A 23,508-nucleotide genomic window follows, 5' to 3' on the forward strand; every position below is an offset into this window, starting at 1 on the left:
CTGCACTGGTCACAAAGGCAAAATAACTTACAGCCAGCAGGCTAAAGGTTAAGGTAGTTTTTGGTCAGTTTTATTTTCAGATCTGACAGACAGACTGTGAAGCATTTGCATTTTATAGTTGGTTATGCTTCTAGCGATAAAGCTACATAATATCCATGAGTTTAAGATTCCCATTTCCTTTGTTCCAAACATTAGTCAAATAAAACTGTCATGAATATATCCATTCAATAGCAAATTCAATTTGACAATACAGCGTGATGGTCGAGTACAGAGTTTCATGCCATACCAACAGTTTGCTAAATGGCAATTTTCTAGCATTTATCGGCGGGGCATGACAGCTTGTGCCCCTCAATGGCATTGTTTCAGTTACTGGATTTTAAACCATTAAAACAACAACTTTTACACCTGTGCGACTCTTATCTACATCCTAAAAGCCAGCTAAATTGCTTCCTCACATAATCAGTACCTAAGAACAACACAAACTCAAGTGATAAGGTGCCAGGTAAAAGCTAGTGACCAAACTACTTGTTCGCCATAGAGGCCCCATTGAGGGTAAGCAAATCTTCAACTGAGGAATACATATTTATAACCACAAACCTCTTTCTGCTCTTCCATGACAGTCAGTATAGTCTCCATCGTGTTCAATATACCAAGAGCTGTAATAGCCTTCTCCTCGGAACCATCGGAGTCTGCCTCCAGCACTTGCGAAAATGTTGTGGCCTGAAATCATTGAAAAAATGTACTTTCAAATTATATTTTTACACAGACTTAACACAAAAGATAAGGCAAATAGACTGACAAGGACAGACTTAAGTATACTAAAAATGGCAGTTCAAAATTTGAAATCTTCTGATGATCACCAGGGCTTAAGCTAGGCTAAGATTTTAGGGAGAAGTCACTTCTCCCTCAGGTAAGATTAGGGAGAAGTGGAGAGATTTTAGGGAGAAGTGGCGAGATTTTAGGGAAAACGTGGGAAGATTTTAGCACCATGACATGCAAGCTGAAAATGGAACTAAATATGCTTTATATAACGTTACTATTTTTATTATTCCCTGTCTTTGTTTACAAAGTCTATTAATTTAAAGTAAATAACAAATTCACTGAAAATGTCAGTGATTCTGTTTTCTTATCATTTTTAACCTTGTGAATCTAATGTGATTAAAGTGCAAATTCAAGTTTTTTTTCACTCTTGCCTTGATTGTCCAAACCAAGAAAACCCTTTAAATATATATGAATACAATTTAAAAAAGTTAATTCCATATCAGCAAAAAAAAATATAAAAAATCAAGCTCCGAGTGCTAATGCACTCTAAGTCAGTCACTTTAAATAACAAGTATGTGAATTAAATACATGTCAATAGCAGTGACATCACTATGACATCACACAGAATACACATCTTTGATCTGCTGGTGTCTCTTTGATACGCTGGTGTCGGCACACATTAAAAGAAACAGTTGTCAAACAGGTTTAACCCAGTTTCTGATGGCAGGTGTCAGAAATCTGTGTAAATTTCAGTTACGTTATTTTAGTCACAGAAAGTGTCAGTGATAATATTATGTTTCTAAAGTTTGGGTTTTGAAAAATACGAGTACAATTAAGTGGATTTCAGGAAATTACTGGAGCCAAACACGGTAAGATACTTTCTAATGGTCAAAAAAGAATGTGTAAGCTTATGTAATATAAATCCCTACTGCTTTCTTTATCAACAGTCATTTTACAAAACAAGTGTCACCTTCGCACTTCTCCGTAATCTGAAGTAGGCGGAGCTTAAATTATGCTATCGTGTATTCCAGTCAAGTGTCAACAGGCCGATAGCGGAGAACTGGAGGAGTGTGGATAAAAAAATCGGGCGACTTGAATTTCGCTTTGATGTTAGATTAGAGCGAAGTCGGGAGCTACAAAGCGACTATTTCGCTCAAGTCGCTCCCTAGCTCAAGCCTTGATCACTGGTAACCAGAACCGCCTCATTAGCCTAGTGGTAGAGGGTCTGCTTTGAGTGCAGGAGGCTGTGGGTTCGATACCCGGACGCGTCATACCAAAGATGCGAAAAATGGTACCAGTAGCTCCCTTGCTTGGCACTCAGCATTAAAGAGTAACTGGTCTCTTCTCTCATTACCTTGTGGCAATGGATTCCTTCAGGAATGAGGTGTTGAGAGTGATTAATTTAAATTGTAGAACTTGCTTCATTATCGACCTAAAATAAATTTAGTATAAACTACATGTGTGTCCATAGGACACAGGTGCCCCCCCACTCCTGCCACTGTAACATGGTTTAATGACTCAGGTTATACAACATTCCTGTAAAGTTTTGTGACTCTACGTCAAATACTTTTGGAGCTACACGCGACAAAACATTAAAATGACAATTTTTTCCTAGGTCAGGGGCCAGAACTCCTACAATACTGAATGAATCCGGACGCGAAACCCCAGGTGCACAACTGCACAACATTCCTGTAAACTTTGGTGACTCTAGGTCAAATACTTTTGGAGCTAGGCACGACACACTAAAATGACCAATTTTAACAGTCAGGGGCCATAACTCCTACACGACTGAATGAATCCAGAAGCGAAACCCCAGGTGCACAACTATACATGCTGACCAACACTCCTGTAAAGTTTTGGGACTCTATGTCAAATACTTTTGGAGGTAGGCACGACAAAACATTCTCGGAAGGACGGACGGACGAGCAAATCTGTATGCCCCCACCACTCATTGGGGGAGAGGGGGCGGTGGCACATCTATGCTTTTTCTGTTTTGCAAATAAAACCTTTTGCTTGGAGAAAAAATGTCTCTAAATATCTAGCCCAACAGCCAAAGTTACGCACAGGGAAGACTCCAGTTTTCTGTTCTAGTATAACATTGCTCTCCCTTACAAGAAAGCTGCTAGATAACAACTAAATGAAACTAGACCTGCTTTTGAGAAAAGCGCATGTCTCCCACAACTGCCTAATCATCTAGATTTGCATTTCTTCTCTATTATGTATCCGAGTCAACCATGCACCAAGACCTGTATCACTGGAACCAGTATTTTCGGTAATTCAAGGGCCATAATTCCAAAGTCCTGGGCTGATTTGGCTATTTATCGAACTTGGCCGAGGACTTCTAAGCAAACACATTTTGTTCAAGTTTGGTGAAGATCGGTTGAGAACTGTTCGACTTAGAGTGCGGACAAGATTTATGACAGATACACACACAGACAGGAGTAAATCAATGTCTCCCACCATAGTGGTGTGGGAGACACAAGAATTTACTCACAAGATGTGACATCATTTCCACAGCTATAGGTGTCACCTCCTCTACGTATGTACACACCAGTCTCTGCATTGTACCAGTCAAGTCATCGTTTTCCGTCTCCCGGATCAAGCTTAGCAGTTCTATTATCACAGTTTTCACATGTGGTTTCATGTATATTTTGGCTGAAATAGACAAATTTATAATGTATACATGGAGTGTAAAAGTGATTGAAGTCTTCACAATATGTCAAAACTTCAGTTTAGTTCAAGACAATTCTGCGCCATGATTACCTAAGGGAGATAATCAAAGTTTATTAGAAGTCAAGGCCCTTATGACATAAACGTAACATAGAAATACAAATTTTTTGAGATAGGAAGAACATAATACTCAATAAACCTATGTCTGAAACTTAATATGAACATAAAACCTATTGTTCCAATATCCACCATCAACTACAAATTCAGTAGCACATCTGGTCTGTACAACAGTAGTCAAAAAGAGTCCATTTTTTGTTTTAGTTTTTGCTAGATTCCTTGTCATATCCACAATATTATTATGGTGACTTTCCAGCTTCAGATGGTGTAGGAAGACACCAGAGGTGCCCACTGATGCATGAAACATTGCTTGGAAAGGCACTTGGCGTCTTCCTTCACCATCATTCCTAATTTTTATTTGACTGAATGAACCTGAAACTACATTTTTTGTTGAGCTTAACTTACACTGACACACTCGGCAAACTTCCAGCTTTACATACTGGAGGAAGACTCCATGTACACATTCAGGCATCATTGCAAGCTAAAACGGGCAGCTTTGATCATAGAGAGAGGTGGGGCAAGTAATTCTGCAACATTAACCACAGCAGTCCCATGAGTTATTAATGACATCAATTATATGATCCTATAGTTGCAACCATTCTAGACACAGTACCTTTTTCCTGCTCAGTGATGAGCATTTGTAGTGCTATAGCTGCTTCCACCTTTACTGGCAGTTCCTTGTCTGTACATAGACAGTTCTTCGTATTTTCCAGGGCTTGGTACAAGTGCGCTTCCTGCTTGAACTTCATCTCACTGAATACCCGGATCACCCAGCAGGCCTTTAAAGGCAAACAAATGTTTGTTTTGAAAAACGTTACATTTTACACTGGTATTTCTTATTCAGAAACTTCGGTCTAAGGAAGGTCTGACATTTCCCACAGCAAGTTCATGATTAGGTATGTCCGTCCATAAAGTGACCCCATAAATGACCATCCTTTTTTTCCTTATTAGAAATAACACCCATCCACACAAAAAATTACCAATCAAAAGTTTAAAAGAAATTAGCAGTAACCCAACTTACTAAGAACCATATTCAGCTATAATGCAAAAATCAATTATGTTCTTTATATACAGCTTAACGGAAGAAGCCGCACATTCAGTTCTTGACTGAAAATGTAAAAACAAGAGCACCGCCTTGCGGGTGCTGACGCTCATCTGATTTTTTTTGTATAATAGAAATATTGTCCTACCCATGATTTTCTAAGTCTAAAAAGGGCCATCATTCTTGCAAAAAGCAGGATAGAGTTATGTTTCTTGATGTACAGTGTCCACTTATGATGGTGAAAAACTGTTGCAAGTTTTAAAGCAATAGCTTTGATAGTTTATGAGAAAAGTATACTAAAACATAATACTCAACCAAGAAAATTATTTTCTAAGTCCAAAAGGGGCAATAATTATTGCAAAAAGCAGGATGGAGTTATGTTGCTTGCTTTACAGGGTCAGCTTATGATGGTGAACAAGTGTTGCAAGTTTCAAAGCAATAGCTTTGATAGTTTAAGAGAAAAAGTTCACCTAAACATAAAACTTAACCAAGAAATCTGATATTTTCTAAGTCCAAAAGGGGCCATAAATCTTGCAAAAAGCAGGATGGAGTTATGTTTCTTGATGTACAGGGTCAGCTTATGATGGTGAACAAGTGTTGCAAGTTTTAAAGCAAAAGCTTTGATAGTTTAGGATAAAAGCTGACCTAAACATAAAACTTAACCAAGAAAACTGATTTTCTAAGTCCAAAAGGGGCAATAATTCTTGCAAAAAGCAAGATGGAGTTATGTTTCTTGATGTACATGGTCTGCTTATGATGGTAAACAAGTATTCCAAGTTTCAAAGCAATAGCTCGGATAGTTTAGGAGAAAAGTTGACCTAAACATAAAACTTAACCAAGAAATCTGATATTTTCTAAGTACAAAAGGGGCCATAAATCTTGCAAAAAGCAAGGTGGAGTTATGTTTCTTGCTATACAGGGTCAGCTTATGATGGTGAACAAGTATTCCAAGTTTCAAAGCAATAGCTTTGATAGTTTAGGAGAAAAGCTGACCTAAACATAAAACTTAACCAGGCAACGCCGACGCCGACAACCGCTCAAGTGATGACAATAACTCATCATTTTTTTTCAAAAAATCAGATGAGCTAATAATACATTGTAATTGCTGTTACATAAACTTACCCTTGCTCTCAAGAATCCATTTGGGCTCACAAACTCGGGGTATACATGTGACGTAAGCATCATTTCTGCTTGATCTTTGTAGATCTTTCTCTGCAATACATTTTCAATACCATTAGCAACTAAATTTAAGTCTAAAAAAGCAACTTGTATTCTGCTTGTCTTCTCACATGGGGTAACTCGAAAAACAGTAGTAAGTCAACAAAATAATAATTAAGTCATAAAAGCAAAAACATAAGTGCTAACTTTAAGAAAAATATTCGGGTGGGGGATTTTTATATTCATATTGTAGTACAATAGTTAACAAATTGTGTGCTTTATTTAGACCACTCTAAACATACAGTATAGAATAAGTACAATAAAGCAATTAATTTCTCCTGAATTTAAAATCCACTACAGTGCAAAATTACTGACAGTGGACAGTTATGATCAGGAACCCATTGAATAACTAGAGCTGCTTTTGAGAAAAACGCATGTCTCTCACAACTGCATAATCATCTGAATAGTAAGTCTGTCTTTATATACTGTTTACTCACAGAAAATAAGACCACTGATAGTTTTGGAGTAAGTGGCCTATCGGTAGGTTTTGGAGTAAGCGGCCTATCGGTAATTCAAGGGCCATAATTCCGCAGTGCCTGGGCTGATCTGGCTAGTTATCGAACTTGGCCGAGTACGTATTGGCAAACACATTTTGTTCAAGTTTGGTGAAGATCGGATGAGAAATGTTCGACTAAAGAGTGTGGACAAGATTTGTGACAGACGGACAAACACACAGACAGACAGGAGTAAACCAATATGTCTCCCACCACAAAGTGGTGTGGGAGATATAACAACCATTACAAGATGTCTTATACAGACATACCACCAGTCTAAAATTTCCAGCACCTGATTGGCTGTTTCTGGTTAAAAATTTGAAAACAAGCAATGGCAAAGCAGCCTTCCAAGACTGGTCTCTAAACTGACACTTGTGAAACAATCAACCCTACAATCCAATGTAATTTCATTAAATTTTTCGAGGAGGCAGCAAGTGTCCAGTAGTGACACATATTATATGTTTGCCTTTAAATATTCAAACCACCCTAACATTACAGTTGAGGATGAGTAGAATAAAGCAATTTATTTCTCCTGAGTTTAAAATCCACTACAGCATAGTTCCTCATAGTGGACAGTTATGAACAGGAAAAACAATTTTCACAGAATTGATCTCTCAACTTCAGAAACTGATAAACAATCACACAATTTTTGCTCATATTTTGATATCTCAAAAGTATTACTATATTTGTATATGTATTTAAGAGTAAGCTTAAGACCATGAGGTAGAATTATTTTGTGACATGAACTGTTTGCCTTATTTAGATCACCCTACACTCATAGCATAGGGTTAATACAATAAAGCAGTTAATTTCTCCTGAGTTTAAAATCCACTACAGCGTAGTTAATCGTACTGGACAGTTATGAACAGGAAAACTATTCTTTTTTTTGCAGAGTCTGTGAAATATGAAACTGTTTTTACAAACAGATAAAGTCTAAACATGTATGTTAATCTTTTAAGAAAGCAATTTAGCTTAGTAGCGTGGAGAGCTCTCAGACCAAAGCTTAAAATCATATGCAACATTCTACACAAGATAATATTTACAGTAAAGTAACAAATTTTGCAGTCTTTTTGTGTGTGAAAATATGTCCATTTTTATCATTCAAATGTCCTCTTTATTCAAAGAGAATATCAAATTCTTTCATTATAACTGAATCCTATACAAACATCTCATTTTCCATTAATGGTGTAAGCTTTCTTTAGACCAATCAAAACACAGGTAAAGATCAAGTACAAAGACAGCAATTTCTTTCTCCTGATTTTAAAATCCACGACTGTATATACTAGTATTGGACAGTTATGACCAGGAAAATCAGTAAAGCACTAATTATTTCATTTCCAACCAAATACCTACAATAAGCCAATACTTAATGCTGTTGACCACTGCCAGGCGCCTCTTTGGCCCACTGACCTTCCAAAAGCTAGATGGATGGCTTTCCAGAACTTACACTGACACATGCAGGGCTCAGACCTTCAGCAGAGTGGGGCTGGCTATATTTTTCACTTCTCTGTCAATGGCCTATATTCATTAACATATTAAATCTGAAACTTACCCTACGAGTAAAGAATGATAAATATCAAAGCTTCTAAGACTTTGTTTATAGCTTACTTATAGCTATGAAAATTCTTAGACCTGTCTGCAAAGTGTACATTTGTTCAGCTGTGCTAATATAAACAAGGAGATGCGTTCAATAAACACTTGATGTCCCCGGTGGCATCCTTGTCGATACAAAGCAACCCAAGTCCAAAACGAGGTCAAGTTCAAGGTCAAACTAAGGTCAGGTGATGTCTGAAGATGAGGAATGGTCACAGGTTACATCTGCATTAGTATCAAGTCAATCTAGTTAGGGGTATTGATGCTAGACGAAACGGTCCCATTTTGTTAACCTCGTACGGACAGGACAATCACTATATAAAAATAATGGCGCAAAAAGCAAATTTAGCTTCAGATTAAACATTCATGAATATGGGACCAGACAAAACATGTAGTACCTTAAGCAAGACTTCGGCTACTGCTCCTATCATATGAAGTGCCCCATCCTTCTGTCTGGGCGTGGTTGTCCCCTGGGTGAGTATCTGCATACAGAAGCCCATGGATTTCTGTAACACTTCTTTTCTTTTTGATGCACAGGAATAAAACAATGTCTGGGCAGCAATCACAGGTGAAAGAAAATCTTCAAAAACATCTGCAAAACATACAATAACACCAATGTAGTGACTTCTTTTAGCTATGCCTGCACTAGATTATTGTTTGTTTGTTTTGGGTTTAACGCCGTTTTTCAACAGTATTTCAGTCATGTAACGGCGGGCAGTTAACCTAACCAGTGTTCCTGGATTATGTACCAGTACAAACTTGTTCTCTGCAAGTAACTGCCAACTTCCCCACATGAATTATCAGCGGTGGAGGACTAATGATTTCAGACACAATGTCGTTTATCAAATAGTCACGGAGAACATACGCCCCGCCCGAGGATCGAACTCACGACCCCGCGATCCGTAGACCAACGCTCTACCTACTGAGCTAAGCGGGCGGGCTGCACTAGATTAAACACTCTCCGGAAGTTTTTAGTGTTACACAAAGGTACTTAGAAAATCAAACAGTTACACACTTACTGACTTCTTGCTATTTAACTATTAAATTATTAACTTGTCCTCCACAAGTAACTGACAACTAACCCACACAAAATGGGATAGAGATGAAACTCTCAAAGTTCAAATAGTCTAAACACCCAATCAGCAACCAGATTTTGAAATATTTATATCACTTCTTGGGTTTATTATGTCAGCTTAAGTAAATCCATAAGGTCAACCATTCAGTTGGCAAATATAGGGATAGCTAATGGTTACCTGTAATTTTACTTGTTATAGACAGATTATTTATCACTTACTGACCAAATGAATTAAGTTCCTGACTTCATTTCACTGACCTTTTTTACTTTTAAACTTGATTTCCACAGGTCAATAAATGAGCCGTGCCATGGGAAAACCAACATAGTGGCTTTGTGACCAGCATGGATCCAGACCAGCCTGCGCACCTGCGCAGTCTGGTCAGGATCCATGCTGTTCACTAACAGTTTATCTAATAGCAATAGGCTTTGAAAGCGAACAGCATGGATCCTGACCAGACTGCGCGGATGCGCAGGCTGGTCTGGATCCATGCTGGTCGCAAAGCCACTATGTTGGTTTTCCCATGGCACGGCTCAAATGATCTATAACATATACAGAGACATCAACAAACGAAGTCTTTTATAAACTATTAAACAGCTACCCTTCTATCAAATGTTTCAAACTTCTCACCATATTTTATGCGGATGTATTCTTGTGGATCTGTTTCCCACAGCTCCTCGTCAGCATCACTGTGACACATCAACGGGAATATCACCTCCTGTATGATGGGCTGTATGTGCGGCTTCATGAACTTCCAGGAAAATGCATGACTTACTCTGAAATAAGACATTTCTTAGTTCACAGCTAATGGATAAGATTAAATTGATTGTTCGCAATGTAAAAGGTTAGTTCATAAATACATGCAACATATGCCTGAAAGTATTAACTTTGACCCCTAACAGTGACATTAACCTTGAAGTGAGCCATCCAAAACATGTGCTCAGCACATCGTCTCAATGTGGTGAACATTTGTGTGAAGTTTCTTTGAAATCCTTCAAGGGGTTCAAGAGTTACAGAGCGGACATGAAATTGCTAACGGATGGACAGATGGACACTGGTGTCATAATATAATACATCACTTTGGGCGTATAACAAAAGCAGTAAAATGGAACAAAAACATTAAATCCATCTCTTCATACAAATTAAAAAAAATAATTAATGTCAACTATTTGTTGTCAAACTCCGATAAAGCAAATGCATATAACTGTTTCAATTTCTAAAATCACTGATTTTTTTTTTGCAACCTAAAATTATTTTCATATCGTAACCATGTTAATTGACCTACAAAGGACTGGTAGGAAATAACAGAATACATTTTTGGTTGTAAAAGTGAAAGGGAGATCTATAGTTTTAAAAGAAGAAACTGGGCCAACCTTTTGCAACCAAGGAGCACTAGTCAACTTCAGGTTCAAATAACTTGCCAACATCTTTCTCTAAAATCAATATTTTATCAAACACGTTCAGAGTTAACTCAACTGCATTCTACAGAACATTCACTGGTATACTTACCCCTGATTAAGGAAGTTGAGAGCCTGCTGTAAGACACGAGGTGCAACGTAAGTTTTCTGCCGGTACTGCTCCAATATTTTAAACAGCACTTGTATGATCCCACCTGTAAGATTTTAACGTCTTCATTTTTATCATGCTTTTGTTTTGTTGTGTTTAAAGTCACATTGCTACAATTTCAGGTCATATGGTCACTTTTCATTTATTTTCAAGGTGTCCCTCTGGGCATTATTTCCGGCCGAGGCAGGCACCTGGGTAGAATAAATCAGTTAAACTGAAAACAACTGATTTCTCACAACTTTTGTTTGAATGATAAGGAAGGTGACTCTGTAGGTATTTCAGTTGCAGAATTGCATATTAGTAGAATGGGAGCCTGTCACTGTAGAATTTGACCTGGCAGTTCCCGTCTCTAGCAGAACTGCATAGGAATGGATGTCGACGAGTGTAATCCTCCAGCAATGTACACATTTTCTGCCTTTCATAATGGCAAATTTTATTTATTAGTTTGGTCTCTCTGCAAATGTCCAGAGAGTATTAATCTGATGAAAGGTTATTAACTATTATTTATTTGAAGCAATGTAGACCCGGGAAAAAAGAATTTACCTGAAAATGCCTTCAAATACCATTCTGCAAACTGGTCGTAATCTTTTGTTACATTTTTGGGACTTCCATACCTGTTAAACAGAAACTATGGATCTTCACTAAGAAGCAAATTTCACTCAATACAAAGATTTACATTTAAACGAGATATTTCAGGAGATTACCAAGGTCAATAAATATTAAATGTTCCTAGTGAATATATTTTCTAGAAATTACAGTAACACAAGGATACTGAACAAAAATTCATGAAAATTAGTTCCATACAAATATTAACAAATTTCGAAGAATATACCTTTCGAAAGTTCTGGCAAGAATATGTACAGCCCACTTTTTCACCTTCCACCAAGCAAGCTCTGGCCTGTCATCCTCTTCCACTTGGTTTGTATCCTAAACAAGAAAATTCCATGCAAAACTCAAATCTGCACATGATTTCTGCATTTTAATAGACTGAAATTCCTGTTTTAATCTAAAGCCATAACACACTTCAAACCTGTTAAGCCAAATTGCATTTACATCAACACTCCAAAGATTATGTTGAGTGACTCATATATCTTTAGAGGACTGAAGTCTTTGTTTTCGTTTATAAAAGGTATACCTTTTTAAGAAATTTTGAGTCAGATTTATCTACAAGCTTATCTCCTAAACAATAACAAACTTTAAATCACATGAAATGTAGGCCAATTTAACCATATATGCATAATGCAGGTGCATGCATGAAGATTGTTATAAGTAACTAGACTTTTTAATAGAAGTGTCTTTAAACAGTCAACTGTCAGGCCTGCCTTTGCAGTGTTCCCACTGGCATTTAAAGTTGTGTGTGAAAACCGAGTTTTTCTTGCACGTTTGCACCCCTCACTAAGAGATAATATATGACAGCTGTCTCCAAACTGGGGGGGGGGTGCAAAGTACCATTCTGGGGATGAAAAAACCCCAATTGGGGGTTTCTGGGAACACTGCTTTGTATACAACATTTTTACCAATACATGTCAATTAAAATATTTATTTTACAAAAGTATGACCAGAGCGCTGAGTTCTTCCTCTACCCACCTCAGGAACAGGTCTGTCCACAATCTGTCTAATCAGTTCCATCCACTGTGTAAAGATTTCCTTCGTCAATGTTTCCAGTGGTAGATGGTTCTAAAATCAAACATATAAAACTATCAATTTAAGAATTCATATAGCACATTCAACAAATTCTGCAACAGACTTGTACCAGTCCAATACCATAAACACTATTATCATTTCCAAAAGTTTGAAATTAAATTTACTATCTACTGAGTAATTCAATATTAACCAAATACGTGAAATTACTTTACATCTCAACGCTCCAAAGTTTCAACAAAGGTGAAGAAGGTTGAACCACGCTCCCCTCCTCCAACTTGACATAAAAGTCAATCAAACTATTCAGTAATGCTAAACTCCACATATATCTTACCTGTATAAAAGCATAGTATATTTTGAGGATTTGTTTCTGAAGAAGGTTGGATGCCTCTGAAGGGTCTGGCAGGAGCTGTACACATCGCTGATAGCACAGAGGCAGCATATGTGTCATTGCTGTGTCCAAGATCTTCCTCTCTTCACTTCTCTTGTACCTGTAACGATAATTTATCAAGCAAATGTACTGTCAGAATTGGTTTTTTTGTTGAAAATTTTATGTAAAATGAACAAACAGTTACAGTATGATTGTACATGCTGTTTTACTATACTGAAAACACTACAAAACACTAAGAGCAGGCTACAGTCTCAAAACATGCAGAAATAACCTACAGCTGTAATTCACATAATCGACAAATTACTTCAATAAATTTTGCACAAAATTATTTATTTAAAGCGACTAACCCACACATCCTGGTGTCAGATTTTAAAAAATCAAACTTTTGCTATATTCGCCTATATGCTGCATATTCAATGTTCTTACAATGTATTTTTCATCAAATTATGTTGAAAATCATTGTTTTCCTAATAAATTTAAGATAAAAACATTCGTCTACAATTTCTGATAAGGGTTTCCCGGCTTATAAAAAGAACGGAATTCCCGTCAGCAAACATCAGGTGACTATCAACAAAGCGCACGCGTATAGGTATCGCACACTACTGTGACGTTTTGAAATAAAAACAAACAAAACAAAAACATAAAATGATGTCAGTACACTTAGTACGTTTACGATGCAGTCAGTGATTTCATATTGGCCTAGTGCGGTTACAGTATTCGTATTATACTTTTTCGTTGTGAGTTCGATTCCCCAACCCGTTAAATTTTGTCTTTAATTTTTTCTTCACTACAATTCAATGAAGACAAAAGGAGTTAGTAAATCTAGTTCTAACATGTTCACTAAAAGTATATGTCACAATTTACATGTAATTATGTCTAAATACACTCCACCTTTAATATGATCTAATGTTTTTAAGCTTTCCTGTGATATTTTTAAACATGTACGAGTTAGTTTTATAAGTTTTATAACAATCTTACACTTCACTTTAATAAAAAGCATTGCCCGGTCATAATTTTAGGATTGATTGATTTATAGATACTACCAATTTTATACGAAAATAAGAAACAAAACAATAAATTAGAGACCAGAGAAAAACAAACTTACACTAAGTATGTAATGTAAACTGAAAAAAAAATGGGGATTGAACTCCCGACGAAAAGGTATAATACAAATACCGTAACTGCTCGGCCAACGAGGAATCACTGACTAAATCGTTAACTTAGCGTACTGACTTAATTTTATGTTATTTTGTTTTCACTTCTAAACGCCATAATACTGTGCGCTACCTATAGTTCGGTTTTGCGATGAGCGATGTTTGTGTACTTTTAATAATGGAACGGTCCGTCACCTAGGTAGTGTTATTTGGTACGATAGTGATTCTTACCTAAATAAGGCAAAGTAAATCATGCTGACTTCCCTAATCGGTAGACGAGTAAATAAACTGACCCATTAAACTACATGCGCACTTCTGCTTTGCTGCCCACGTGATGATAGCGTCTAAAAATACTGTCGTGTCTCGTTCTATATTTATCAATATGTTTACAAAATATAAATGTTGATGAGAAAAACTGCAAAAATTTGAATGTTCCCATAATTCTAGTAACTATAAACTGGTCAACCATTATGTTTCATGTAAATGTATGAAACAGTGGCGGCATTTTGCCTTTCGGTGATAAATTATTTAAAAAATTACAATTCACAATGTGTGGGTTAGTCGCTTTAAAATGGGCACAAATAGAATGTTACCCAGGCAGCATTCCCTTCACAAGATATAAGCACCTGAGCAAAAAAAATCTAGAGCAAATGCAGAAAATACAAGCCAAAAGTTTGCATCGTAACAATTGTGAAATTTACTGAAGAAACTATTCAACTTACTCGTAAACTTTCACCATTTGATAAAGACACATGAAAGCTCCCATCCACGTAGCATGATTGTCCGACTGTATATAGAAGGCCACCTTCTCTGGAAAATTTGGCCAGCGACCAGGGTAATCATACTTGATTATCGTGCTTATACATACACACAGCTGTACTCTACAAAGAGAAATAGATCACTGTCTAGTTAACAAATTTGTTTGTTCAGTAAGGTTTTATGTCATGGAAAATATAACAACACTGAATCCAAGTACGGGGAGACATTTTTTGTCATCAAATACTAGCTTAAAGAACTTAACGTAGCTTAAAACTATTTTCACTGACAAGCCAGTATTACTTTATCCACTAAATTTTGTCCTTTTAATTGTACTATACTAGCCCATTTTAAATTGCAGACAGTACTGAAACATAAGACAAATTCAAGTGAAAGTTACCTGACAGGATCTGGGGCATGTATAACAGCCTCAATAATGTTGTTTCTGATTGTCAGTCTATCTTGCTCGTGTATACTAAATGGCACTGGATCGCCAGGGTTTTCAGCTTCTCGTTCATTCCAGAACTGAGTGCACATGTTTTTTAGGTATATCACGCCTGGAAGTATGAAAGAACAAGAGATCACAGAGTGATCTTGGCGCCCACCAATGTGCCATTTTTGAGTGTTCCAAATTTCAAGACTTACTGACTAGCTCAAGGTCAAATTTCATTTCAGTACACAACACTGTGCATGTGGTCCGAATTCGAAAGTTGTAGCTTGAGAAATGTGAAAGTAGGTCACTAGGTCAATGTCAAGGTCAAAGTTTGTTTCGGTACACAATCTTATGCATGTAGTCCAAATTTGAAGCCTGTAGCTACAGAAATGTGAAAGTAGGTCACTAGGTCAATCTTAAGGTCAAGTTCATTTCAGTACACAAAACTATGCAAGTGGTCCAAATTTGAAGGCTGTAGCTTGAGAAATGTAAAAGTAGGTCACTAGGTCAAAATCAATGTCAAATTTTATTTCAGAATACAAAACTATGCATGTGGTCTAAATTTGAAGCCTGTACCTTCAAAAATGTGAAAGTAGGTCACTAGGTCAATGTAAAGGTCAAAGTTCATTTCGGTACACAAAACTACGCATGTGGTCCAAATTTGAAGGCTATAGCTTGAGAATTGTGAAAGTAGGTCACTAGGTCAAAATCAAGGTCAAATTTTATTTCGGAATACAAAACTATGCATGTGGTCCAAATTTGAAGCCTGTACCTTAAAAATGTGAAAGTAGGTCACTAGGTCAATGTAAAGGTCAAAGTTCATTTCAGTTCACAAAAATATGCAAGTGGTCCAAATTTGAAGGCTGTAGCTTGAGAAATGTAAAAGTAAGTCACTAGGTCAAAATCAAGGTCAAATTTTATTTCGGAATACAAAACTATGCATGTGGTCCAAATTTGAAGCCTGTACCTTCAAAAATGTGAAAGTAGGTCACTAGGTCAATGTGAAGGTCAAAGTTTTTTTTGGAACACAAAACTATGCATGTGGTCCAAATTTGAAGGCTGTAGCTTGAGAAATGTGAAAGTAGGTCACTAGGTCAAAATCAATATCAAATTTCATTTTGAAACACGGAACTATGCATATGGTCCAAATCTGACGTCTGTACCTTCAAAAATGTGAAAGTAGGTCACTAGGTCAAAATCAAGGTCAAAGTTTTTTCCAGTGCACAAAACTATGCAGGTGGTCCAAATTTGAAGGCTGTAGCTACAGAAATGTGAAAGTAGGTCACTAGGTCAAAATCAAGGTCAACTCATGTCAAGGTTCATCTTGCCACTCAAAAATATACATGTGGTCCAAATTTGAAGGCTGTAGCTACAGAAATGTGGAAGTAGGTCACTAGGTCAAAATCAAGGTCAACTCATGTCAAGGTTCATCTTGCCACTCAAAAATACATATGTGGTCCAAATTTGAATGTTGTAGTTATTGACAAGAACATTTTAAAAGCTTTTCCCTATATAAGTCTATAATGAACCATGTGACCCCGGGGCGGGGCCATTTTTGACCCTAGGGGGATAATTTGAACAAACTTGGTAGAGAACCACTAGATGATGCTACATTACCAGTATCAAAGCCTTAGGCTTTGTGGTTTGGACAAGAAGATTTTCAAAGTTTTTCCCTATATAAGTCTATGTAAACCATATGACCCCCAGGGCGGGGTCATATTTGACCCTAGGGGTATAATTTGAACAATCTTAGTTGAAGACCACCAGATGATGTCACATACAAAATATCAAAGCCCTAGGCCCTGTGGTTTTGGACAAGAGGTTATTCAAAGTTTTTCCCTATATAAGTCTATATAAACCATGTGACCCCCAGGGCGGGGCCATATTTGACCCCAGAGAAATAATTTGAATCATCTTGGTAGAGGACCACTAGATGATGCTTCAAACCAAATATCAAAGCCCTAGGCTCTGTGGTTTTGGACAAGAAGGTTTTCAAAGGTTTTCCCTATATAAATCTATGTAAAATATAGAAATAAACAAAGGGCCATAACTCACTCATAAATTGTTGAACCAGTCTGATTTTCAGGGGGACACAACTAGGGTACCAATACATCATTTTGACAAAGTTTGGTCAAAATCCCCCCAGTAGTTTCTGAGGAGATGCGATAACGAGAAATTGTTAACGGACGGACGGACGGACCACGGACGCAGAGTGATTTTAATAGCCCACCATCTGATGATGGTGGGCTAAAAAGCAATGGAGATTTGCCCATACTTGTGTAATTTATTTTTATTTTTTGTTACAGCCAAAACACATAGATATGACAACTTTTTTTTCTGCTTGTGATGGTGGAGGAAATCCCCATGTTCCCCTCTGGGTAGTTTCCAGCATGGGCGGGCACTTGGGGTAGAACCAATAACCTGTAAGCCAGCTGGATGGCTTCCCCATGTGAATATTCTACACCACAAGCGAAGTTTCGAACCTACATGGATGAGAGGCAAACGATTTGTTGTCAGCAACTATTACCACTCAGCCATGCAGGCCACCTACTTGTTTTTACACGACCTTATACTTTCATTTCATATTCAGACACCCTGAACATTCACACTTTCAGAATAATTCAAACCAATGGAAAAGAATAAGGAACAGACAATGAAAGGATATAAACTTGTTATTTTTATTTAGGGGCCCAGACTGTCAAAAATAAAATGTTTCACATTAGGTATATATAGGATTTTCTCCAACAATTTAGTGGCCCAGCCCATAATTAAGGGGCCATGGGCTACTGCATATTTATATCCCTGGACTAAGAACACTTTTTTCAAGCCTGAGCTGAGTGGCACAAGGCATTTGTGTCTTGCCATTGTGTAATTGTCATTTTACTTACCCGCTTGTCTGACTGGCATGTCTATTGATTCTTCCATCACTACTTGGAGAAGAATAGGAGCAAATCCAATTATTTTATGAACCTGAAAATAGAATACAAAATAATTCAGCATTTCTTACAACATTTCTGTATTTCAAACAATTGAAGGAGATACAAAACCCACTATTGGTTATGAAACTGCAGTTTTAACTAACACAGTAACTGTCTTTTAAAAAATTAATAATTTATTTTTATCACAATATACCCAAATATAGATGAATCCTTTTAAAAGTCAGTCTGCATGACTGTTAAATACTTATTCCCTTTTTTTTTTATTATTTCCATAAAATGGTATTAAAATCACCTTAATTGTAAATTGATGTAGAAATAAACTTAACTGAATTGAACAGTAGTTGAACTTTGGAGTAAAAGTGAAATTATCATGGCATGTGCCATAAAGAAACACCTTTGATCAATGTATATTCATTAATCAGTACCAGTTTAGCTAAACAAACATGAGAGATGCTACCCCAAGGGCACAGGTTTATTGTCATTTGATGGTGTTAATGGACCATGGACTGTGCCTCTTGTTTACTGCATGTTTTGTCACAGTCTGTCTTGGCACTCTTTGGTCCAAAATATTGATCAGTTTTAATTCTTAAAGTAGTTTTTTTTTTTTTAGAGTTTGAGCCATTTCTGAATTTTCTTGAGCCAAAATTAGCATTCTGAGCATTTGACTCAAAATGCCCATTCCAGCGCTAGCCCTGCTAACTACCATAAATTTGATTAGATTCATTCCGTAGAGTTTATACTGTGACTACTCGTCTATAAGAATGGACTTGAGAATGTTGCAAAGTCCATCATCATTGCCTTATATATACTCCTGGTTTAGACCCCGGAGGCTAAACCTGGAGTATATAAAAGTGACTAAGAATATAAAAAAATAGAGATAATTTAGGAGTCATTTATCAACTCTACGGAATGAATGTAAGTGTGTAAATAACCATTTTGTGACATCGAAGATAAAAAATATCGAAATAATTGAAGGACCATTGGGCTAGGATGCACTTTACTGGTACGCACATCCTGCTAGAATTGTAAAAGGTAGGACGACGTGCTCATTACAATCATTTACAGGCTCTCCAGCAATACAGGAGAAAACTAGGAATTTTTCAAGCAGAAAACTAGGAAAATTTAGGAATACTGAGACAAAAACTAGGAGGTATTATCAGATAAAGTATTACCTTACTGCTGTTTTGCTATCCAATTACCATACATAGAAGCTATACAGAAATTTTTGACTGGGTGGGGGTGTGGGTCACCAGTCTAGAACGAAGATATCCCCGCTGAGAAACCTAGCAAGGTATTTGAGGGGTGCCTTTGCCCATATTAGAGGGTTTTTGAATTTTGTTGAAATGCAGGTATGAAATGGTGGCCTCTGCTTCCATTTATTGGTGGCTGTACAGCCCTCATTTTAGGGGGGGTTAGAGGGTTCTCCTCCTGGAAAGTTTTGAAATACAGGCATGAAATGGTGGCCTCTGGTGCATTTTTAGGTCTATATTTTGAGGTATTTTATATGCTGTGATATTATATTTATTGCCTTCGTTATTGTGTTTTATGCTATTGATCTTAAATTTCATAAATAAATAAATAATGGAGGGGTAACTCCCCTCTTAATGAGGGGGGTCAGGGGGCTCTACCCCTGGAAAAGTTTGAAATACGGGTATGAAATGGTGGCCTCTGGCGCGTTCTGGGGTCTAAATTTTGAGAAAAAATTATTCCTTTGCCAAAACAGTAGGTTGCATCTTCAGGCCCTTCCCCAGCCGCATAAGGCGCCGCGCTACCGCGGCGCTTAAAACACGAAATACAGCTTCCCGCAGCGCTTAATTATCCAGCGCGGTGCCTCAATTATTAGCTCAGCGTCTTAAATCAGTAAGCGATTTCATCCCTGTGAGATACCTCAGGTAAATATCGATCGGGGAAGTTTATGAATACACAGTGTAGCTAGCTGTTTACCGTGTACTGATAAGGGTTTAAAGACTACACGTGTTGATGAAAGTCTGTGTTTTCACAAGTTTGCGGTTAATTGGAGCAGGAGTGATTGGATTATAATTAGTTAAAGATTATAATTAGTCTCTGCAACGAAATAGGATAACAGTTGGTGACGGAATGCATGGGTAAGTTAATTGTTATCGAGTAATAATTAGCAGAGAAAGGCAACTGTATTAAAATGACCAGTGATTCTTTGATTGAAGTTTGAAATCATTGTTCCAGATGAACTGAAGCAAACTTTTTCGAGGATGTTTAATTACAATTGATTAAGATGCTATTAATTTCTAAATATTAAACTTTATCTACTATGATATTTTGTGTTTCACTTTGCTTTTGTATCTCTCAAAGTAAACATGCAAAGACCAAATGATACAAGTTTCAGTCGAATAACAAAATTTAGGGCAGGTTACCAAACCATCGTTCCTGGGAAAGACCAGTTCCAAATAAGCAACTGCCTACTTTCTCACGTAAAGAACTGGGCTAGTCGATAAAAGGGATGACTGAATTCTCTTCTGCTGTATTTCAAGGAAGTCAATATTTTTATGCTAAATAAACATTGATTTAATTATTTACTGACTATATTTACAGCATCATGTATGGTTCAAAGAATTTTAGAAGAAAAAAAAAACAAACTTATCAACTACAAAAAAGTTATGATTCATTTTGTCAAGTCATTGAAACATGTCATTGTAACTTATGTTTCATTTCAGGCTCTTTCATCACTCTTCTCCCTTGAAGAAGACCGGGCGGTTATTGAATGGGCACAGGCAAAAGCCACCCTTACCACAGATGAACACTTTGCGCACCATGGAGTGGATTGTTGGTAATCTGTCCGAGTCTCACCCAAACCTGAGCAAAGTCGCTACAATGGGACTGCTTCTACCAACCTCCACAGCTTGTGTGTATACATGTTCTTTCTGAAACTTGCTGCTTGCAGTAAAATACAGTACGTCATGTCAGCGCAATAACTCAATAAGTGCTTATATAATATATATGCACTTATTGAGTTATTGCGCTGACATGACGAGTAGTTAAACTTGAAATACAGAACCTGCTTGTGTGTGTAAAAAAGCTGCAATGGTGTTGTTAACACCCACAAATATTTAACATAAATATTGTTGCAATTCATTGTGCAGAAGAAGACAAGATAAATGTCAAATCTTAGGAACTTTTACAATATAAATCCATTCTTGGTTATCCTTGCTCTGGGAAAATAACAAATACTTTTTTTTTGTACTTTCAGATTGTGAGAGAGGTTTCAGCAGTTGAATGTGTAAAGACCACCCACCATTCACCAGTGAACATGAAAGTGCTTAATGCCTTACTCATGGTGTCCATGCAGGGACAAAAATTGAATGTCTTTAATTTCAGTGGTGCAGTAAAGGAATGGCACAGAGCCAAAGACAGACACTTACCGGTATATGAAAACGAAAATGCCTATGTGTTGTTAGTGTTAGTACAAAAGAAGTGGAAGGACATATGTGTTGTTTGAAAATACATATAAAAGAAGTGGACATCTGTTTAGTGTATATGATATATTGATGGTTATATGATTATGTAAAAATGTAGAAGTAATGAAATACATGTTGTTGTGTTTTTTTGCATATGGTATACTTAAAAAAGCACCATTTGGGTTCGATTTTTTAAAAAAAATCGAACACGGGAGGGGAAACCCCTCCCGCACCCACCCCTTATCCCGCCACGCAAACTTTACCCCAGCGCCTTAAAAAATTTCTGGGGAAGGGCCTGATCTTTGATGAGTATAGGTCACTTCTAAGACAATGGGCACGGGCCCCCTCGCCGGGCCATGGATCAGGGCCTGGTGTTCAGCTGACTGTAAATTTGCTTCTGCAGTTCCTGTTTGGCATCACTTAAGCATAGTCCAAATGTATCAGTGTCACCAAACCACTAAGTACTGCCAGTAACACGGGCAAGTCAGCTGAACATTGTTTTCTGCAAGAAAAGCTTCAAAACACATTTAAAACACAAAATTGAAACTTTCAGACATAATGCTGCAAATGAAAAACTATATATAGGAATACTAGGAGCATTTAAGAAAATCTAGGAGCACATTAAAAAACTAGGAAAACTTGGAAAAACTAGGAACGGCTGGAGAGCCTGCATTTAAATAAATAATTTGTAACAATAATCTATTCATTAAAGAAAAAAGTGTGTGGGGGGGCAGTAGCCCCCATAAGAATAAATGTGGAGTATTTATTGAATGTGCGTACTGGTAAAGTGAAGATGTCCTGATCATTGTATCAACACTATGGAGTGAATGCGAGTCTGTAACTAACCATTTTGTGATAATGTAATTCATTCCATAGTGCCGATTCCCTTGTGTGTTAAAGCAGGCGAATGCCTCTACAGCCATGGTTCGATACTTGAAAATGCATATAATTTTCGTTTTTCTGAGAAATTTTAAGAAGGAATCATCAAAAATCAGAAGAGTAGAAATGCAGGGATAGATCTGAATCATTTCTGCATAAGAATCGCAGAATATATCCTGGCACAACCAGTTTTCGACCGCTTAACAAGTTTTCTGTGCAGTTTTGTACAAATGCAAGTCCAAATCTTTGGTTTAATGTCTAACACGTTCTATCAGCATAAGTGCTATAAAAGCATACCATTTAAGTTTCAAGTTTCTTACCAATCAAATCCCTGGCATGATGGTTTTGAAAGCCATCAGTAGGAAGTCATGCTGAAAATTTACAACCTAAATTCGACCACAGGTGGTATTTTCCTTCCAGCAAAATTAAACAGCACTAAACATTTACTGTAGTTTCATTACAACATGGCAAACATAGAACACCCAAAATTCAAGTCTGGCAACAAACACCAAAACCAACATGGCAGATCAATATACTGTAGGTACACTTGCCTAAATTAGCTGCTAAATTACAGGGGTTAGGGTAAAGTAAATGGCAGACAAAATTTAGTGCATTATCTAAAGAACTATATCATGCACTCAATTACTCAAGAGAACCAGTGTGTCACATCTGCTACTTTGATAGCTGTCACAGAGGACAATGTATTATATAACTGCTAAGCTTTTGACACTGAATATTTCAATTGCTTAGAAAATGAAGGAAACTGCTGCAAGGACAGGCATCATGATTGCATTGTCAAAATAATTTAATAGAAGTATGCTTCACAAGTCTGGCAGTAAGCATGTGTTAAGCAATAAACATTTAGTGCAAAAGATATATAAATACTGATACTGACTTAAGCAAGAATTAGCAACCACACCTTAATTTTTAAAATTCCTTTAACTTTGTTGGAAATCATTCTATTGTAAAGATCTCTTGGAGAGCTTTTCAGAACTGTTTTTCTTTTTTAGATATCTCAAAAAATAAAAAAGTTATGGCAATTTGTTCACCCTAATTTTACGCAAATATTAAGAATTTTTCACTATATAATTACTGTCTTTCGCGCCGCGACGATGGCACCGAATAACGGAATCAGAGTGTTAAGAATTTAGAAACAAGAGCACCGTCTTGCGGGTGCTGACGCTCATCTGATTTTTTTTGTATAATAGAAATATTGTCCTACCCATGATTTTCTAAGTCTAAAAAGGGCCATCACTCTTGCAAAAAGCAGGATAGAGTTATGTTTCTTGATGTACAGTGTCCACTTATGATGGTGAAAAACTGTTGCAAGTTTTAAAGCAATAGCTTTG

The 23,508-nt window shown here is 37.0% G+C and overlaps 1 protein-coding gene across 1 annotated transcript in view; it reads right to left on the reverse strand.

Moving 5' to 3' along the window:
• Nucleotides 1-23,508, reverse strand: part of LOC123537075 (importin-7-like) — a 53,639-nt gene that overhangs the window by 14,596 nt on the left and 15,535 nt on the right. Inside the window, exons 2-15 of the mRNA XM_045320630.2 lie at nucleotides 17,799-17,880; nucleotides 14,878-15,034; nucleotides 14,444-14,602; nucleotides 12,511-12,667; nucleotides 12,123-12,212; nucleotides 11,368-11,462; nucleotides 11,079-11,149; nucleotides 10,479-10,581; nucleotides 9,600-9,745; nucleotides 8,295-8,488; nucleotides 5,714-5,803; nucleotides 4,163-4,328; nucleotides 3,257-3,417; nucleotides 598-720 (exon numbers count right to left, since the gene is read on the reverse strand). Of these exons, the coding sequence (XP_045176565.2) occupies nucleotides 598-720; nucleotides 3,257-3,417; nucleotides 4,163-4,328; nucleotides 5,714-5,803; nucleotides 8,295-8,488; nucleotides 9,600-9,745; nucleotides 10,479-10,581; nucleotides 11,079-11,149; nucleotides 11,368-11,462; nucleotides 12,123-12,212; nucleotides 12,511-12,667; nucleotides 14,444-14,602; nucleotides 14,878-15,034; nucleotides 17,799-17,880 (1,794 nt within the window). The remainder of the gene's footprint in view (nucleotides 1-597; nucleotides 721-3,256; nucleotides 3,418-4,162; nucleotides 4,329-5,713; nucleotides 5,804-8,294; nucleotides 8,489-9,599; nucleotides 9,746-10,478; nucleotides 10,582-11,078; nucleotides 11,150-11,367; nucleotides 11,463-12,122; nucleotides 12,213-12,510; nucleotides 12,668-14,443; nucleotides 14,603-14,877; nucleotides 15,035-17,798; nucleotides 17,881-23,508) is intronic.

This window comes from Mercenaria mercenaria, chromosome 17 (assembly GCF_021730395.1).
Source record: "Mercenaria mercenaria strain notata chromosome 17, MADL_Memer_1, whole genome shotgun sequence".
Classification (NCBI taxonomy): domain Eukaryota; kingdom Metazoa; phylum Mollusca; class Bivalvia; order Venerida; family Veneridae; genus Mercenaria; species Mercenaria mercenaria.